The 20,159-nt window shown below is 39.6% G+C and overlaps 1 protein-coding gene across 1 annotated transcript; it reads right to left on the bottom strand.

Annotated features, from left to right (window-relative positions):
• Positions 1-151: 151 nt before the first annotated feature.
• Positions 152-12,742, bottom strand: tube1 (tubulin, epsilon 1; the record flags this gene model as incomplete). Its single annotated transcript, XM_083934148.1, has 12 exons — positions 152-310; positions 603-777; positions 1,860-2,000; positions 4,612-4,752; positions 5,367-5,539; positions 5,651-5,838; positions 6,852-6,973; positions 8,820-8,935; positions 9,122-9,179; positions 9,270-9,322; positions 12,479-12,552; positions 12,718-12,742. The coding sequence occupies 12 exons, from the start codon at positions 12,740-12,742 to the stop codon at positions 152-154; spliced, it is 1,425 nt and encodes a 474-aa protein (XP_083790274.1).
• Between the last annotated feature and the right edge of the window lie 7,417 nt (positions 12,743-20,159).

Here is a 20,159-nt window from a genome sequence, read left to right on the forward strand (position 1 = left end):
AATTGGGTCATACATTAGACATTTCTTGATATTTAACTTATAAAGGTATATACAAAAGATTTGGTTGTGTGATGTCCTTATTGTGAAAAATATCATTGCTATACAAGGAGAGAGAAAAGAAACAGACAAAGATTTGGAACAGAGCGGCCCTTCATCTGGCGATTTTGAGTCTGGGTGCATCAGGAATGCGTCTCCCCTTGGTGGCATCTAGATGATGGTACTCTTCAATCAGTGAGCTGAGAGAGCTGATGGCCTCTGAGAAGAAGCTCTGCTCCATGCCTTCTACATGCAGGTAGTGGTGTAAGTGAGCCTTCAGAAAAGAGAGGACAATGTGCTTTTAAGTTATTCCAATCTGACTTAGATACTTCTTATTTTTGATTTGGTCTGTAACATACTCAAGACAGTTCAGTACAAGTTACCAGTACAGATTGCTACAGTATGTCTTCAGTCTGCTTATACTGTCTAACCAACTGTCAAAACATCAAAGACCTTCTATGGAAAGTAGTGGAGACAAACTAGTAATATATAGTAAATATTTGATGGTTTTACTTGATAATGGTACATTTCTTTGCTGAATCTTCTAAACATACAATAACTTGCACCTTTTTCCTGTAGAGCTTGGTAAACCGTTCTCTCAGCTCCATGAATGTGGGCTTCACACAGGTGTTGTTGGCAAGGGCTAATAGGGAGTGGGAGTGACCCACAGGAGGCACTGAACACAGGCCCGTCTTCCAGCCTTCCTGGTTCCACGAGACAAAGGGCAGCGAGGGCTTCAGTCTAGAGCAGGGAGAAAATGACATGAAATGCAAGAAAGTGCTGCAGGACACTGAAAAGATAACAGGGTTCATGGAGCAGCATAGGACATTTTACATGTCATTCTTTGTCTTTGGGACACTTTAACCTGGGGTATGCACTTTATTTTTGGCGATGTTGGGCAAAACATCCATAATAATCTTTAATCATATTCTAATTCATGTGTTCTAAGTGAAAACTAAACCTCTGTACCTCCTCTTGGCTCTGTTTTCAAGCTTTAGTAATTCTAGCCCGTGACAAGAGACTTTGGTCAATCACAAGTGGTCCTTTCGCACTCATTCTGCTTCAAATTGTGGAGCTTTTTTTTTTACCTACTGGAGCTTTGAAACAGCACTGCTTGAATTACTTGCTTTCTTGCGACAGGACATTAGAAGAAACAAATGTTAACGACACTACAAAAGGTAAAGACCCAATGAAGGATCTTGAAAGACTGAAGTTATGAATGTTTTAACCTATGACTAATTAGGTTAACAAAATGTCAGAAAATAGTGGAAATGTCCATCACAGTTTCCCAGATTCCAAGGTGAGCTTTTTAAAGGTGTTGTTCTCATGTTTGGCATTTTTGCTTGATAAATGGCAAATGGTTTATTCGTCAACAAAATTGTTTACTTTTGACAGCCCTTCAAAAATTGACAGGAAAAAGCACAAGTTAGGTTTTTTGTTTTTAATGAAAAACAAGAACGACATAACAAACAGCCAAAATGTATGCGACCTCTTTTGGTGGGCAATATTTCAGTGCTTTTCCTCCCCCTCCCGCCCTTTCCTCCTCTTTTACACCATGGTCACGCACAAATATGTGCTCTCACAGCAGCTTCTGTTTCAGTTTCTCTTGACAACATGCCACATGAAAACAAGGTCTGTGGGGAAAGCTGAGGAGAGGCGGATACTGAATGGACCAGTCATGAATCATTTCTGTCAGTGCTGAATGGGGGTACTATTTGGGAGAGTAAGTATGAAGGTCATCTTTGGGCCTATCAGGGTGGCTGTACTGACTCCTCGGCTGTTTTGGTGCATAGGGAGACAGAGTGGGAGGATGGGGCTCTGACCTGGTGATGTTCCTGCGGAGGTCAGACACCTGCACGTTGCCCCTGACCATGAGGGCACAGGCCAGGTAGAGGCTGTGCTTTGGGTCGGCTCGGATAAGCTGGTGGTCTTTACTGAAGGCATCACTGAACATCTGATCCAGTCTAGAGGGCAGTTAGAAGAGACAGAAAAGTATAAGAAATGAGAAATTAAAATGACATCTTACTTTCACAAAACTGCCAGCCATCACATTTACATCCTGACAAATACAACTTCCTTGTTCAGCACATAAGGGGATCTATCTCGCAACCAGTGAAAAGCGGTGCAGAGTGGTGTTTCCAACTGACACAGTCATTTTTGCACCCAGTACCCACGCTTTGTATCGGTCTGTGCACTTGTGGTGTGTTGGTCTTAAAAGGAGGTGCAGCCAGGTTCATTGCTGGAGCATTGATATCTTGATGCAACAAAAAGCTATTGCCCCATTGGCCAACAAAAAACCTGGTCTAAAGTAAAAGGGGCAGTATTTTTCTGCCATTTACAGGGTGCATAGTAAGATTAGTGACTCATGAACTGCAGTAATATCTGTAGTTAATCGTGGATCAGTTATAAAGTTTAACATTCTGATAAATAGTGGATGACTCTTAATACAACCACTTTGCCCCTTGACCCTTACTTTTGGCACAGAATAGGCACCGTCTAACTGGCAAAATTGTAGTTGGACACCCTAAACGCACTTGCACCATCCACTTTAGACGAAGCGCCATGGATTATCTAAATAGGTCCAATGGCTCTATTTACTGGCTATAGTAAATAAATAGGGATTTTAGGTATAGTTCATCATAGTGGGGGCCAAGGGGGCAAAGAGAAAGTATCATTTTTATAGCTTTATTTATCTAGGTAGGTTCTGCTAAACAGGCAATATATTTTTAAGCAGAACCCTGCTCTGCATTAATTCAGTTATATATATTCACCTCTGGGAGTTTGCCCAGCAGCTCCCCAGGAGCAGATGAGGTCTATATGAGTCACACAAGGCCACTTTCATAGCAGTTGTTTGGGAGTAGGCGGGAGCGTGTTTTTCCTCTCATAAGCCTCCAGTTCTAAACTTGAAGACGCCACCACCCTACTTGATCAAATGAAAGACCGCTTTGTGGTGTTTGAAAAGCGTACCCCTTGTTTAATTGATGGTAGTGCTGATCTGAACAAAAAGTTCATTTTTTTTTAAAGAAAACAACAATAAGGTAGAGTTTCAGCTGTCGTTTGTTACATTTTACACAGCTTTCACAACTTGTTTGGAAAAGGGGTTTTGCTAGTCCAAAGGGTCAAATCGGACATATTAACGTGTTTATGTTTTCAAATAACTACATTTGAAAACATCATAGATCATATACTATTTTGTCAAAAATGTTATCATTTTACAAAGTTCAATTGTGGAAAGGAATGAAGTTAGTTGAGTTTTTTGTTTCCCCAAGTATTAAGAGATTTACCTGATGTATGAACAGTGGAACATAGTTCAGTGCACTGAACATCAGTTTTGACATTTGTGTGCCAGTACTCCCCCTATTCACATGTTGGCATGTGTATCAGGCAGCTGATATGGGCAAATCTTCAAGTATTACAGTGTTTCTACAGTGAATAAGAGATACTAAAAGATAATATTGATTTTCACAACATTCATTTATTCAAATATCCAGTGGTGGATTCAGAGCTTTTACTTAAGTAAAGCTGTAATACCACACTGTAGTAAAAGTCCTGCATTCAAAATGTTACCTCAAGTACAAAAAGTACTAATTATACAGAATGGCCCATTTTAGAATATGATATCATTAGATTATAAATGATAGATAATTGTAAATATCTTGTTGCAGCTGATAAAAGGCGGGGCACTTGAATTACTTCATATACTGCTATGTAGTTCATCTAAAATCAAAATATGATATATATTATAATTTTTTAATTAAAATTGAAATATTTTGTATTGAAAATCAGAATCTATAAAACAACTAAAGTGAAATAAATGTAGTGGAGTAAAAAGTACAATATTTCCTCTGACATGTAGTGGAGTAGAAATATAAAGAATTTTTCAAGTAAAGTACAAGTACCTGCAGTACTTAAATGTACATAGTTACTTTATTCTGTCCCTATTTGCGTTCTCTTTGTTTCTTTTAGCAGCCAGGCCAACTTTACTGTCGTGCTTTTAATCTCTGCTTTTTTCCTGTTTAACATTGACGTGGCTCATGAGTTAGTGTTAATGTGACGTTCCACTCAACAAACTAGTGGGCGTCCCGTAATAGCCTACCGACGAGAGCCAAGGCAAAGGTCACGTAGTGCACCCTGGGTAATGAAGTTTAACTGCCATGAATTGCAGAGACAGACTTGGAAAGGAAAGGGCTCCGGGAGCTTGTGACATGTACCGGCACACTGTGAGAATCTGGGGACGGCGAGAAAAGTCTCGGTACACCAGTGGATAAAATCAAAAAGTGGGGGTACTACGTATCGGTAGGTACCGGTCCACTTAAAGTACTGATTGTGATCCTAGTTTACCGGCAGCACTATCTGTCCTATCCTTGTCCACACGACTACGGTTTCATCTTTATGTCTCAAATGAAATTCTACACACTTCCAATCAGTAAAGTGATCACTGGAGGAGGTTTTCTCATCACTCATCACTACAGTGAACTTGAGGCACATGTAGATGGGATGATGTGAGCTCAATACCTGGGATTCAAAACAACTGTGAGCTATAAATTGCTGCAATGACAGCCAGAGCCAGCAGACCTTCTGGTGGGGATATTGACATCTGCCAGTGTGTACAGAGGGGTGAGGCTGGGGACCAGGTAGTGTAAACCAGGGAAGGGAACCAGGTTCATGGCAATCTCGTTCAGATCCATGTTGAGAGATCCCTCAAAACGAGCTGAGCTGAAACAAAGGAAACTGAAGGTGACACATCAGTAGATTAAAGGAAAGAAATTAAATAAAAAGGAAAAAAAATAAATACAGATGCGTCCATTCAGGACAGCTGCTTGGAAGTTATCACAAAACACCACAGAGACTTAATATGCTCTTGTTGATAAATTAGGTGAACAGAGTATGAATTTGAATTCTATAGATGAAATCGGGAGACTGGGAGCACTCATTGGTATATCAACTTATATAATAAATATTATTAGATTTTGGTGACCCTATCGCCAACAAAAGCCAGTTTAGTATGTTTCTAAAATGCGTACATGAACTGATGAAGCTTCTTGGATGAGAGGTGAAACGTCTTCCTAGACAAATAAACAAGTCCAGTTGCTTTTGACTGAAATTGCTTTGAGGATAACGACGACCTGGACAAATGAGAACATTCACAGGCTTCTAAAATGAATGTATACTAAAAAAGGTTTCAGAATAAAAAGATTTAGATTTAAGGTCACACAAAAAAACAACAGTACCAAAACCACGAGAGCGTGTCTAGCGGTAAAATTGTGAGACCTCCTCTGTCCCTATGCAGAGAGGGGTCTTCTGTATTTGAGTAAACAGAAATACTATACCTGGTAATATTGAGCAACAGGTTAGCCACAATATTATTCATGGCATCAAAGGGTTTCTCTGGCCCACTGAGTCCTCCCCGCCCAGAGATCATGGTGCTGTCTCTCCTGATCATTGCCCCAGGCTTTCCACCACCAGACATGTGTTTAATCTTGTCCACAATGTCGACCAACGACTAGATAAGAAGTGAGGAAGAACAAATACTCATTAATATTGATTAATTCAATTTGTACATAAAGCAGATAGTTTTGCAGAGAGAGAATGAAATGTTTACAAATCCACAAACTTGGTTTTCAACAGGCAGAACACAGTCTGCATGCTCTGTGAGCTCCCTCATGGCCAGGACGCTGTTGTAGGGAGAGGTGATAACATCATCCTCTGCAGACGGATAGATGGAGGTAACAATTCGACACACTTCCGGGAACTCCTCCTCCAGCAGACTCAGTACTCTGGTCCCCAGGCCAGAGCCGGTACCTCAAATTCAGAATCAATGCATTTACTTTCTGCTTTAACCAGATTTCTTCAGTGACATGTAAACCGGGAACCTGGTTTACATAATTAGTGGAAAATATTGTAGAAACCAGACTTTTCCATCTCAGTTTCCTCCAGAAAAACGTCATTCATTCTATACATATATCCAAGTATTTGTAAAACTGAGATATATTAGTGTTATGAAAAAAAAAGTGTCACATACACACAAAATAAAAGCAGGAAGCAGAGTCTCGTATCACTAATACATTGAGTTGCTGGAGCTGAGATTTAATGCAGAATGATGGGAAAAATATCCACACACTCCAATCTGTGCAATGGAGTCCTGTCCTGGAGGAGGTGGTGGAGGACAGGATGCTGGAAAAACTGCTAGCAATCATGGACAATCCCTCTCACCCCCTCCACAAGACACTGGACCAGCTGATGAGCAGCTTCAGCAGCAGACTGATCCAACCCCGCAGCTCTAAGGGACGTTACAGGAAACCGCTCCTACCTACCCAAGACTTTTCAATTCATATACATCCGTCAGACCCACCTGGACTAAAGCAGTCTGTGAACTCTTGCACAATACCTGTCTACATATTCATAGTATAGTATTTTTTAGTATCAGTATGTATATTATACCCATTCTACATATCATAGATTATATCATATATTGCATGTACATTTTTTATTTTACCATCATCCTGCCACTGCACCTTACTATTCCTTTATCTTGCTTTATCTCGTGCTTATGTCTAAGTGCCCATGTTCCGTTCTGTGTTTCTACTTATTTCTTATACGCAGATGTTTTTATTTTCTATTTTATCTTATTTTTATTTTACTGTATTGTATCATATTCAATTGTACCAGATTACTGCAACAAAATAATTTCCCTTTGGGAATGAATAAATCTATCTATCTATCTATCTATCTATCTATCTGTCTATCTATCAGTAATTTATGGAGGCACCAGTGCCTCCATGCATGGATTAGGTCAGGCTGTCCCTGTGTCTTACCTCCTCCCATAGAGTGAATGAGAAAGAAGCACTGCAAACAGTCACAGTGTTCTGCTGCCTTTCTCAGCTTATCCACTATCTGCTCCCTGTAGGCTGAGCCATATGTCATGTGTCCAACTGCCCTGGAAGAAGGAGACGCATATTTATGTACGTCAAAGTTATAAAACAATGTCTTGTTTTTGAACCAACAAATGGCTGCAGGTTACTGATACACTCACATGGAGACATGTATGTAAAAATGAACTTTGGTTCCAGAATGATAGATTCATTCTCTAATTTGGGTCAGACACTAAAAAAATAGTGGTTGATAAGTCTTGGGTGCAGCATGTGAGTGACAAGCTGCGTAAATGAGTTTGGAACATGTTGTGGACACTAAAAACACATTTTCCACTTTCGTTGAGTTTGTGTGATACAGTATGTGCAACACCTTCCAAAGATTTAAGTTAGAACAATGATGCTTCATAATGAATGCTTCACTTAAAGTGCAATTACGGCTTCTGGGTCTTTTTTTGGCAAATACACTCAAAATAAGCCATCAAGACAATTTCTTTCGTGTAACAACTATTAACTGAAATATCCCAGTGAGTCGCCAACAGTGCTCGGGGCAGTACGGTGAAGGCATTAAAACGGCTTTTTAAACCACTAATACTGCTCAAAATAACACCAAACCTCTGCAGCGGCATGAGAAGAGTCCCTACACAGAAAACCCAGAGTTTATTAAAAGAGTGTTTTGAAAGAGTTAACTACTGGCCCCTGTACCAGCTCCTCTCATAGTTAACATAACATTAACTGAATCACCAGTTAATGTTATGTTAACTATGTTAACTATGAGAGGAGCTGGTACAGGGGCCAGCAGTGTAAGGATTCTTATCATACTACTGCAGAGGTTTGGTGTTATTTTGAAAAGTATTAGTGGCTAAAAAGCCGTTTTAATGCCTTCACCGTGCTGCCCTGAGCTAATCAGTGTTAGCCGCATTCGGCTGTTAACGACTGTTAGCGACTCTCTGGGATTTCTCCATTATTAGATGTTACATTAAAAAATTGTCCCGATGGCTTATTTGATGAGTATCTTTGCCGAAAAAGACCCTGGGATGATTTTACACTGGAATTTCACTTTGAAATCTGATGGAGTGCAACTTATATCATCATCATATCATATGACCCACTAATGAACGCACTTGTTGCCTTTTTTTGTATTCTAATCTGTGTGTCTGTGGAGACATTCCCTCTAGATGTAAATAAGTCTCCATGTTAGTGATTCTGCTGACAGAGGTTGGTCTGTCGGCCCAGATCCTCACTAAAGGTTATGCTGCGTTCACTTGTAATCGGAAATTCCAACTTCTGAGTGAGGCTTGTAGTAAGCGTAGAAGTATAATAAGAACATGTATAGAATAGAATAGAAATACTTTATTGATCCCAAGCTGGGATGTATGAGTATGAGTGTGAGTATGGATTTAAGAGGGGAACATATAGGGTACGGATTAAGTAGAGAGGTGAATGTGTTTCAATTAAGTTTACAAATGAACAAAAAAATAAATAAAAATAAAATTGTCAACACACACATAGTGACCGTGAACGTGACAAGATGGAGGCTCTGAAAGAACAGGCTCACCTGCTGTTACATCTTACTGCCACAGTGTATCTAATTCTTATGGAGTACAACTTTAACATAACAAAACCTTTTGTTTCTTTGCTCTGTTATATTGTTAGTAATTTGAAACGTGGTGACTGTATAAGATATCAAGTTTGAATTCTTCCAGCCTAGGAAATAATTATTAATTACAACTCTGAGGAAAATGCCTCTATTCCTGAACACCACACTGCTACAACTTTGTGTGACCTCACAGCACGTTGTGTAAAGGATTGTAAACCAAGTATACAGGTATGTTAAAGATGATGGTTTGCAACAGGTTGCTACCAGACATGCAAGTTTGTGAGCAGACGTCCTGTGGCTAGTCGGTCTCTCACCAGTTGTTGCCTGAACCTGACACGTCTGTGAGGAGCTGAGTGCTGTCAAACACTTCTCTCAATGGGCCCTGCAGGATCTCATTGACCACACCCTCCTCCATGTCCACGAGCACCGCCTGTGGATTCAAATATGTGAGCATGAGGCCAGCACATATTTCATTGCTATTATATGCTGAGCACATGTCTTTGGCCCTATAGAAGAGAATGAAAAACAGAATCCAACCCTGAGCTAAAATCAGATTTTATCCCTGTGAAAACCAGAGGGGAAAAAAAAGTTTTTTAGTAATAAGTAATGTGCTTACCCTTGCCTTCAGATGTTGGATCCTCCCACCAACAACATAGGCTCCCCCATCATTATTCCTGGAAAAGCACACCAAATATAACAGGACTACATTTGGACTACTGTAAGCACAAATGTATCAATTACGGAGTGGAAGCAGGTGTGTTTACCTGGAGTCCACATTTCGGAAAAAGCTGCTGAGGGCCTCATCATACAATCCTTTCTGAATAGGACAAAAACACAGCATATTAGGGATGCCCTTATAAAGGTGGGCCGTTTTTATAAGACGAGGTAGGGCACAACAACAATGGGCTTCCCTTAAAGGATGAGTCAAGTTTGTTCTAACAGTTTTTAAAAAGTTTTAAAAAATGTTCATAGTTATGGCAATCACTCCTATCCATCATAAAAATAAAATACAAAAATAAGAAATTGAGACAAACTATTTTTACATTCTTGTACAGAACCTCTTCATCCTGTACAGGGATGAATGCACTCTCTCCTTTTTTTAAAAAAAAATGAAAACAACAGCTTCACGTGGGATCTGCATGCAGACGCTTGGATATACCTGGTGCGCATGCGCGAAAAGTTGCATGCTGCCTGTTTCTATTCCAGCCTTTGAGTTCACTTGTTTAAACTTTATTAACATTTATTCTCCTTTTGTTTATCCTGTTTCTTCATCCTAACTTCTGTGAAGTTCTGCCCTCTAGCACCGACACTGATCAGCCAAGGCCGTGCACCAGACCAGTACATGCTGAAAGAAGAGTGGGAACAGATGCTGGAGGAGACACAGGAGGATCTGCACCACCAGATGAGGCAGGTCCCAGATGTGTCCACCAGGTAGAAGCAGATCAATCAAGAGAATGCAGCTCTGTCTCTTACAGTGTATGGTTAAAGTTTTCTAGTGTTTCGAATTAAAATTGTAAAATCGAATCACAATACCGGTACTTAAAAATCACAATACATATCAAATTGGCACCCAAGTATCGTGATAGTATCTAATCAGGAGAAAAGCATATTGTCCCAGCCCTACTCGCTGCTGCAAACTTGACCTGAAGCAAAAGTGTGTATGAGGCAAGTGCTCCCCTTTGGAAAAACATGCTGGATCATAGCCAGGGGAGGACAGTGCCATAGAGAAGTCATTTTATGTGGACAACCGTCTACAGAGCCTGTTATTAGGGTCTTAAATTTATATCACGGTATAATCTGAAGCACAGATGGTATAGGTATTATATCACGCAATATTTATCTTAAAGTAAAAGTTTGAGGCTCTTGTTTTTTCTTTTCATGCTATTTTATGCCTTTACTCCAATAAAATTCAGTGGGAAATATTCTACTTTTTACTCCACTACATTTATCTGATAACTTAAGTTAATAGTTACTTTACAAATTAAGATTTTTGCTTCAGACTGATATACACTTGTTGCAGAGTAAACACACAGGCTTCACAGAGAGTTATAAACTAATACTTCTTTGTCCATTTGCTGTTGAATTGACGGTTTTCTGTGTCAACCTTTAGTTTTTTCAAAGTAGAAAGAGACGTTGTGGTGGTGATTTAACAGAAGATGTAACCAGACTGAAACGATTACAAGAACAACATCAGGCACAAAGCGTGTTGTTATGGAGAGGAGCGCTGCAGAAGCACACAAAGAACAGCGTACAGGAAGCGCATGGAGCAAGTCTCCCAGCGCGGTGGTATTTGTCCTATCTATTTGACGCGCTGGGATGTGAGAGAGGACAGCAGTCAACATCGGCCACAAAATACTTTTTCACATAGGCTTCTACTAGAAAAGCCCAGTAAATATTCCCTTGGGGGCTGAATCCCCACGCATTGTGTGGTTACATCAGAGCTGCTCTGCCAGTTACACAGTAGAGTCAAAATCCTTACTGTAGCGCAAATTCTTACCAGTGTACTCTCTATACCGTTTATATCGTACATCCCTACCTGACATGAAGAAAAGCTGCCAGGGTGCTGGCAGACAAACTACACCCTCTCCTGGCTGAAGGGGAATTTAAGACGGTGAGCAAGTAATGATCCATCCATCATTAACCACCTCCCCGCTGCAGTTAGGTCAGACATCTGTGAGATATGGTACGGTAAGCCAGGAGTCGGCCCTTGGTCTGCACAGACACTGCCCAACACACTATCCTACAAACACTGCACAGTTGATTGCTAAATAGCTACATCATAGACAGTGTCCTCCTTGCCAACAAATATAATTATCTCGATTACAGAATGCCTTACATAACCAGAGCAAAAGGTCCTTGTGCAGAGACAAGGGTCAAGAAAAGAGAGTGGGGTGGCCCACAGTAACCACATGACTGCTGCAGTCATGGTGCTTGTGGGAGGCGGAACTGGAAAACCTGCCTAACATAACTCTGCCCAGGCACTGCTCCACCCAGCCAAGCAGTATAAGAGCGATTCATATGTTCAACAGGCATATGGATCTGTGGTTTATCTCAGGACTGAGAACGTGCAGGACAAGGTGGAGGTCTCAATCCTCGCTGCACAATCCTGTGTCGCTCCCTGTAGCCCTCACCAGTGCACAGCTCTCTAAGGTCAGTGGCACTGAGTTGACCTTCCCCATTCATAGCCTTATGGACTATGGTCTGACTCCTTTACCATTCTCACATGGTTGTCGTCAGACTCGTGCTGCAACACCGTTTTGTAAGTGAAAACTTTTAGGCACTCAAGATCCAAGAGTTTACGGAATCTGCTACATTGTGATATGTGTCATAGGTAGACATTGTAGGTTACAATTTATAAATAATAAGGGGTGCGGCAACTTGAGTGACAGCTAGCCGCTGGCTCTCACTTCTCCTCTGAGGTATACATCCGCCCAACATCACAAACATGCCCTTTTTTGTTAAGAGGAAAGGAGGCGAAGTCAAAGTCTGACAAGATGGTGACTGCCGTAGGTGAGGATGATTGGATCAAGTTGAGAGAACAGACCTTAACGTAGATGCTACATCCATTTTTTATACAGTCTATGGAACAGCTGAGCAGAGGGGAGGGACTGGTGAGGATGTGGATCACATACACTGTATGTCCTACTACTAATACACTGTGTACATCATTTTTCTTGGTAATAACTAGAAAAGCACAGATGTAAATAATGACGTTAATTAATAATTGCTCCATTACATTCAAGAATACCAGTCCCAGTAAAAAAAAGTAACTTAGCCATCATTACTGTTATTAATTATACCGGTGCGGTAAAAAAAAGCCTATTGTTTGGGTTCTTGTACAAGTTCAGTCTATCAAATACAACGCAGGCAAATATAAAGAAGACCACAGTGTAACGTTACTGTCTACTGGGATTGTGTTTCACTTCTATAGTTCATGTGCTGTAATTTTGTGTGCGTGTGTGTTGGCACTTACTTTATTGACATGCGCATGTTCGCGCAAGGCAAGATCCCAAAACCTGCAGCCAACCTGGTTACCACACTGACCAACTGAAGAACACGAATGAAAAGTTCAGGTTAGGGAAATATTTCCATGTGTCAAGCCTTTGTTAAAGCCGCCGCAGCTAAACCAAATGACAGCTGACGTTAGCTGTTAGCTCGTCTCTGGATGCTAAAGTTAACTACTCAGTTCACCACACTCCAGTTTGAACTCACCTTGGACAACAACGGACTGTGTCATGGCAGCCGCAGCACGCAGAACCCTTTACAACGAGGATTTAAGTCATACTAAAGGTTAGCATTCGTCTATAACTGTCGATAAAAACCGACTTTTGGAAAATACATTTCAAAGCTTCTTTCGTCTCGCGCCTCCACTGTGTTTGGTCGAGTGCTGATGACGTATTACCATGGAAACGGCTTGTATAATGCACACATGTACAGCTTTGTAGTTTTTTTGATATAACTTTATTTACACAAATAGAGTTACAACAGTGATCACTGTTCAATCAACAAACAATATAACAATAATGACAATACCAATATCGCTCGAGGTAGTGCATATATCATAAATAAGTAGATAAATCATCACAGATCATATTCATTACACATGTCTTTGGTTTTCACAGTGTTACAGTTGGTGTACTTTAGTTTGTCTAGGGAAGAGTCAAAGCAAGAAATGAAAACAATACATTTAGGTTTCTGGTTTGAAAATTTGATGGTGTGTATAAAGAATTTAGCTAAAAATAAGAAAAATATTAATAACATACAACTTTGTGATGGGAAATATATTTTCAAAAATACCCCCCAAAAAAATAAAATCAATTTTAAGTTTGAGTCGTATACCTAAATTTCTGTTTAAAAAGAGGTAAATATCATTCCACAGTGTTCATCTGTGATGTGACAAAAGGAGCAAAGGAACAACATTTAACAGAAATCTGACAATAACAGAATTAACAGGATAACATCTGTGCAATCATTTCAGAGACACCTCTCGTACCTTATTTAAGATAAAGAAACATATTTTTCTCAATCTATATAATAATAATAATACATTCTATTTGTATTGCACCTTACATTGAACAATCTCAAAGTGCTACAGAGTAGAAAAGAAACACTATAAAAATAAAGGGTAAAATGAAAAATAAGTAATAAGTTAAAAGACATTCATCAGAATGCTTTGGTGAACAGTAAGGTTTTAATGTCTTTTTTAAGATGGGAATTGGACTGCGGTCAAGCCAGCCGCACGTATATTTGTAGTGCACCCGTATTGTGATATTTATGGTCAATTAATTGAAACTGCTCAGTGTGACTTCCGGTTTTCAGTTTTCAGAATAAAGTGTGACACAACCAGGCTCATATACGGGATTCAAGATTCAAGATTCAAGAAGCTTTATTTATCCCGAGGGAAATCATTGTGCAACAGTTTCAATACAAAGGTGGGAAAGGATCAGAGTGACAATAAGCTAACATAAATCAAATCAATATAAAGCTAACATCAAATAAATCAAACAATAACTAAGTGTGACAGAGTGCAACGGACATTGTGGTTAAACGTAGGTATATACAATATACAACAATACGCACTGTGCAGTTTAGAAGCATATTGAAATAAAATAAGTATGAACTAAATAAGTGATAAGGAGCGATAATTGAAACAGTGTTAAAAATGTAGCAGCATTTCTATCAGAACTAAGTTACAGTGAAGTACAGTGAAGTTTAGCAGCATTTCCTACAGAACTAAGTTACAGTAAAGTACAGTAAAGTGTAGCAGCCTTTCTTACTGAACTAAGTTACAGTAAAGTACAGTAAAGTGTAGCAGCATTTCTTACTGAACTAAATTACAGTAAAGTACAGTAAAGTGTATCAGCATTTCTTCAGAACTAAGTTACAGTAAGGTACAGTAAAGTGTAGCAGCATTTCTTCAGAACTAAGTTACAGTAAAGTACAGTAAAGTGTAGCAGCATTTCTGACTGAAGTAAGTAACAGTAAAGTACAGTTAAGTGTAGCAGCATTTCTTACTGAAGTAAGTTACAGTAAAGTACAGTAAAGTGTAGCAGCATTTCTGACTGAAGTAAGTTACAGTTAAGTACAGTAAAGTGTAGCAGCATTTCTTCAGAACTAAGTTACAGTAAGGTACAGTAAAGTGTAGCAGCATTTCTTCAGAACTAAGTTACAGTAAAGTACAGTAAAGTGTAGCAGCATTTCTGACTGAAGTAAGTAACAGTAAAGTACAGTTAAGTGTAGCAGCATTTCTTACTGAAGTAAGTTACAGTAAAGTACAGTAAAGTGTAGCAGCATTTCCTACATAACTAAGTTACAGTAAAGTACAGTAAAGTGTAGCAGCATTTCTTACTGAACTAAGTTACAGTAAAGTGTAGCAGCATTTCTTCAGAACTAAGTTACAGTAAAGTACAGAAAGTGTAGCAGCATTTCCTACAGAACTAAGTTACAGTAAAGTACAGTAAAGTGTAGCAGCATTTCTTACTGAAGTAAGTAACAGTAAAGTACATTAAAGTGTAGCAGCATTTCTGACTGAAGTAAGTTACAGTAAAGTACAGTAAAGTGTAGCAGCATTTCTGACTGAAGTAAGTTACAGTAAAGTACAGTAAAGTGTAGCAGCATTTCTTACTGAAGTAAGTTACAGTAAAGTACAGTAAAGTGTAGCAGCATTTCTTACTGAAATAAGTTAGAAATAAGAAGTTAAGCACGGAAATAAGATTATTTGCCTAACTTTTCACTGTGGAATATCAGAATCAGTATTTCCTGGGCAGTAAAATATTACATCATATTTCAGTTTCAATTAATTGACCATAAATATCACAATACGGGTGCACTACAAATATACGTGCGGCTGGCTTGACTTCGGAGAAACAAATGATGGCTCACTTGACCGCAGTATACTTGGAGGGTGTTTGAGGTAACAGAACGGAGGGTGCGTGAGGAGGTCTAGGGGGTGAGGAGTTCCTTCAGGTATAGGGGGGCATGTCCGTGAATGCACTGAGGACAGAGACCGTGTACTTGATTTTGAGTGGGACAGGAAGCCAGTGAAGAGATTTCAGGATGGGGGTGATGTGGTTCCTCATCAGGATCCTGGCAGCACTGTTCTGGATGTATTACAAATGCATGTATATCAAAATACTGATTACTCCAGAGCAATATAGAAGCAGGTTTACTAATTGTGCATCTTCGTCTTAATTCCCTTATACAACCATTATTAAGAAAGATCTGAATTTCCTAAATAAAGCTCTGGTAGAGAGCCTGTGAATGTTCTCATTTGTCCAGGTCCTCGTTATCCCCAAAGCAATTTCAGCCAAAAGCAACTGGACTTGGTTATTTGTCTAGGAAGACGTTTCACCTCTCATCCAAGAGGCTTCATCAGTTCATGTACGCATCTGACCAGGCTGGGACTGGTCCAACTAACTGGTGTGGAGATCCAGGTATTTAACCTCTCACAAGGCCGATGATGTCACTGGAACCCTTTGTGCTCCAAGTGCCAACGACCGTCGTTAGAGTGTCAGTCGTTGGTGGGAAGTAGGTTTTGGCTTCGTTAGTGCTCTATTGAGTCTTAACGACAGTCGTTGGAGTCACATGCCATGCATGGCCCAACAAAGGAGAGCTAACTTCTCAGGCCTGGACTCTGCTGTCCACTCACATCTGAAGGAGAAAGCCCACTCCTTTGATGACAACAATGTCCACACACAAACAGTATACTCATTCTATAGAAAAAATATAAAAATCCAACCAAAATCAATGGATCTGTGATGATTTCACTACTAGTTGGAGATCATCAGGCTCAGAACCAGGGGACAAACCCCCCTTTTTTGAGTGTTAAAGGTTGTTCATCTTAAATGATATCTAGGACCTTCCAGCATCACAACCTGGGTGGACAACCTGGTCAACTAGCTGCTGGGAAGTTACAGGGGGCAGATATAGCAAAGCAAATTGGAACCTTGGGTCATTAAGGGATTTTTAAATTAAAAATATCATTGATATCATTATGAAACTTTGCAAGTTGAATACTGACATCAAAGTGTAATTCTGGCGTCATCACCCCAGGGTCTTTTTCGGCAATTACATCAAATGATCCATCGAGACAGTTTTTTTCTGTGTAACAATTATTAATGGAGAAATCTGGTAGTCACTGACAACCGGACGTGGCTAACACTGACCAAAATATCAATTTGTTTTTAAATGTTGATATCATATACATATGTGTCCAACTGCCTTAAGCCTTATCTAATCAGAGTTCAAATTAGATAAGTAACCCACAGAAAATGATTGTATTACTCTATCCCCAAAGCAATTTCAGTCAAAAGCAACTGGACTTGTTTATTTGTCTAGGAAGACGTTTCACCTCTCATCCAAGGGGCTTCATCAGTTCATGTACGCATCTGACCAGGCTGGGACTGGTCCAACTATCTGGTGTGGAGATCCAGGTATTTAACCTTTCACAAGGCCGATGATGTCACTGGAACCCTTTTTGCTCCAAGTGCCAAAGACTGTCGTTAGAGTGACAGTCGTTGGACTTTGTTAGCCCTCTATTGAGTCTTAAGGACAGTCATCGGGAGATCATATGTGCCTCCAATGATGAAGCTTAAGCTATTAGCCTCCATGCTCCACAGCTTGTTCCATGTGATTCGCTTCTCCATACCCTCCCACTTCATCCAGCGACCTTGCTGAGCTTGTGGCCGCTGATGGCATCCTGCCTGAGTTGTTCAACCTACTTCAAGTCTTTAAGTCCTTCTCTATACCAGCGGCCAAGGCTTTTGATAGGCTTCTCCAGAACTGTTGGTATTGGCACTTGTTGAAGTAGAACCTCTCATTTGCAAGCTGGTTTTTGACAATGGAGATACTGCAGGGTTTTCTGGGTTTGATCTCCATTCATGCCCATTTGATGTTTCCCTGGAGCTTATTTAGCAGGCATTTGGTAAATGCGCTTCTTGTTGTTGTTATTGTTGTCATGTCATCGATGTACGTCCTGATTGGTGGAAGACGCAGCCCGACAGACAACTCTGCCATAAAACCCTGATTGGTGGAGGGCTGCAGTGATGGTTGACTTGCTAGAACTTTCTCCCATCTCCCCACTGCGTCTCTGGAGCTCATCCAAAGTAATTTTTGGGTTCTTCTTTACCTCTCTCACCTAGGCTCTTCTCCCCCGATTACTCAGTTTGGCCGGACAGCCAGCTCTAGGAAGAGTTCTGGTCATCCTAAACTTCTTCCATTTAAGGATTATAGAGGCCACTTCGTTCTTAGGAACATGAAGTGCAGCAGAAATTATTTTGTAACCACGGCCTGATCTATGTCTTGCCACAATTGTGTCTCTGAGCTCTTCAGGCAGTTCCTCTCAAGGATGATCAGAAGAAATGGACAGTACTTGAGTTAAATATATGAGTGTCACAGCGGTGTCAGAATATTTATGGCCGTGTGATAATTCAGTTTTTGTTTTTAATAAATTTGCAAATTCTAGATTCTGTGTTTTCTGTCAAAATGGGGTGCTATGTGTACATTAATAAGATAATTAATAAGATAATAAGAAAAAAACTGAAAAATTGACTACCCACTGTATATGTTGTCAACACTTTTAAACAAGTTGACTGTTTTTTCCAACGTCTAGATTTTTTTGGTGTACTGTAGATATGCAAATGTACGCAACATTAGTAAGATAGAATTTCCCAGGTTGTGATGCTGGAAGGTCCTAGATATCATTTAAGATGAACAACCTTTTATAACACTCAAAAAAGGGGGTTTGTCCCCTGGGTTCTGAGACCCATGATCCAACAAGTAGTGAAATCATCACAGATCCATTGATTTTGGTTGGATTTTTCTATTTTTTTCTATAGAATGAGTATACTGTTTGGTGAAATGAATGGCATACTGAAGTCATAACTTGTGGGAGTAGTTGATTGCCAATGAAGTACAGATGAAAATATTGGAAAAAAGTGAGAAAACGCCTATTTGTTTTGCATTTAATTGATGCAAAATCATGTAGAAATGTGGATGTTGTCAGCATGTTTTTATCTGGAATGCAATTATTGACAGCCTACCCAACCCACTGATGATTTGAAGAAAAATAAAGATCATCTTTCACATTTCTTTGATAAAAAATAAAGGATGCATACACTAAAATGGCCACAGTTTACTTTTTTTTTTTTTTTTTTTTGCAATATTTCCAGCACAGCAGACTCTACAATTATTGGTTCTTAGGTTCAAAGTTAACAGAAAAAAAAACAAATAAAATGTGTGGCAGACCATTCGATCCATTTATGAGTCTTTGGCTCTCTGATTAATTACTAATAAGAGTCAGTAGTGGGTCCCAGGTTTTGTGGAATGCTGTCAAAGATCCTTAACTTCTCCAACCGGAGACATTGTAAAATTTCACGTATCTAACTATTATGAGTCGGTGGAGAAACATGTTTCCATTTAAGGAGAATGTTAAGTCTGGCGAGCAGGGTGGTAAAGGCCACGACATGTTGTGTAGTAACGGGCAGTTTTTTAGACGGAGGGAGCCCAAAAAGAGCAGTCCGGGGATTTGGTTCCAAATTTGTGTTTAGAGCCTGTTTGAGGGTTTGAAATATATCAGACCAAAATTCAAAAAGCTTTGGGCATGTCCAGAACATGTGCGCGTGGTTAACTGCTTACAGCGGTTACAAGCATCACTGTGACTAGGGTATATCTTAGCCAGGTTAGCGTTGGTGAAATGGGCTCTATGGAGCACCTTCCACTGTAATGGGCCAGGCCTGGCACAAATCGAAGATGAGTGGACCAGTTTCAGAATGTCCCTCCACTGGTCATCAGTAATGTCTACCCCCAAATCCTTTTCCCATGCATTTTTAGGTGAGACAGTGGGGACTGGGCTCAGAAGATCAATCTTATTATAAATGACAGATATCAGTCGTTTGTGTTGTTTGTTGAGAGACAGGAATTGGTCCATCTCAGCTTCAGGGGGGCGGTTCGGAAAATGTGGGAATTGCTTTTGGATGAAATGTCTCATTTGAAGGTACCAAAAAAAGGCAGGCTGTATTTGTCCGACATAAATGCAAAGGATGCAAAAACACCTCCGTCAAACAGGTCCTTAAGAGTTTTGCTTATCCGACCATATGCGAAATGTAGGGTCAGTGCAGGAAGGGAGGGATAAGAGTAGAATTTTAATACCTGAAGGAACTGCATCAAAAACAATTGCATATTCCCAGGGAATCACATGAATGTTATACTCTATACTATGTAAACAAATGACCCTCCTTGTTAAACAGTTGACAGACAAGTAGTATTCCATTATCAGCCCAATTCTTTGAAAACAATGACTTGCGTGTAAAACATATAATAATAATAATTATAATAATATATCTTGGTTATTCCAAATGTAAAATTTGTAAGGGGGAAAAATTATGCTTATAGACTATGGACCAGCTTAAGAGTAACTGTTTATGAAAATCAGAAAGTAATGGGAAGCTTTTCTATAATTGTATAATTACATGTTAATAAAAAAATAAATCCTCCTGAGGAGTAATAGAGAATATTACAGGAAATGCTAAACTTATTTTAAATTGCACTTTACAGATCTATTAATTAAAAGTATTTTCTTAGTGTTATATTAATTTAATAATTACTGTTTTCATTTTTTATTTTGGAGATTCCTTCAAGTGCCACCAGAGAAAGCT

Source organism: Echiichthys vipera (genome assembly GCF_963691815.1).
Source record: "Echiichthys vipera genome assembly, chromosome: 19".
In the NCBI taxonomy this organism is placed as follows: domain Eukaryota; kingdom Metazoa; phylum Chordata; class Actinopteri; order Perciformes; family Trachinidae; genus Echiichthys; species Echiichthys vipera.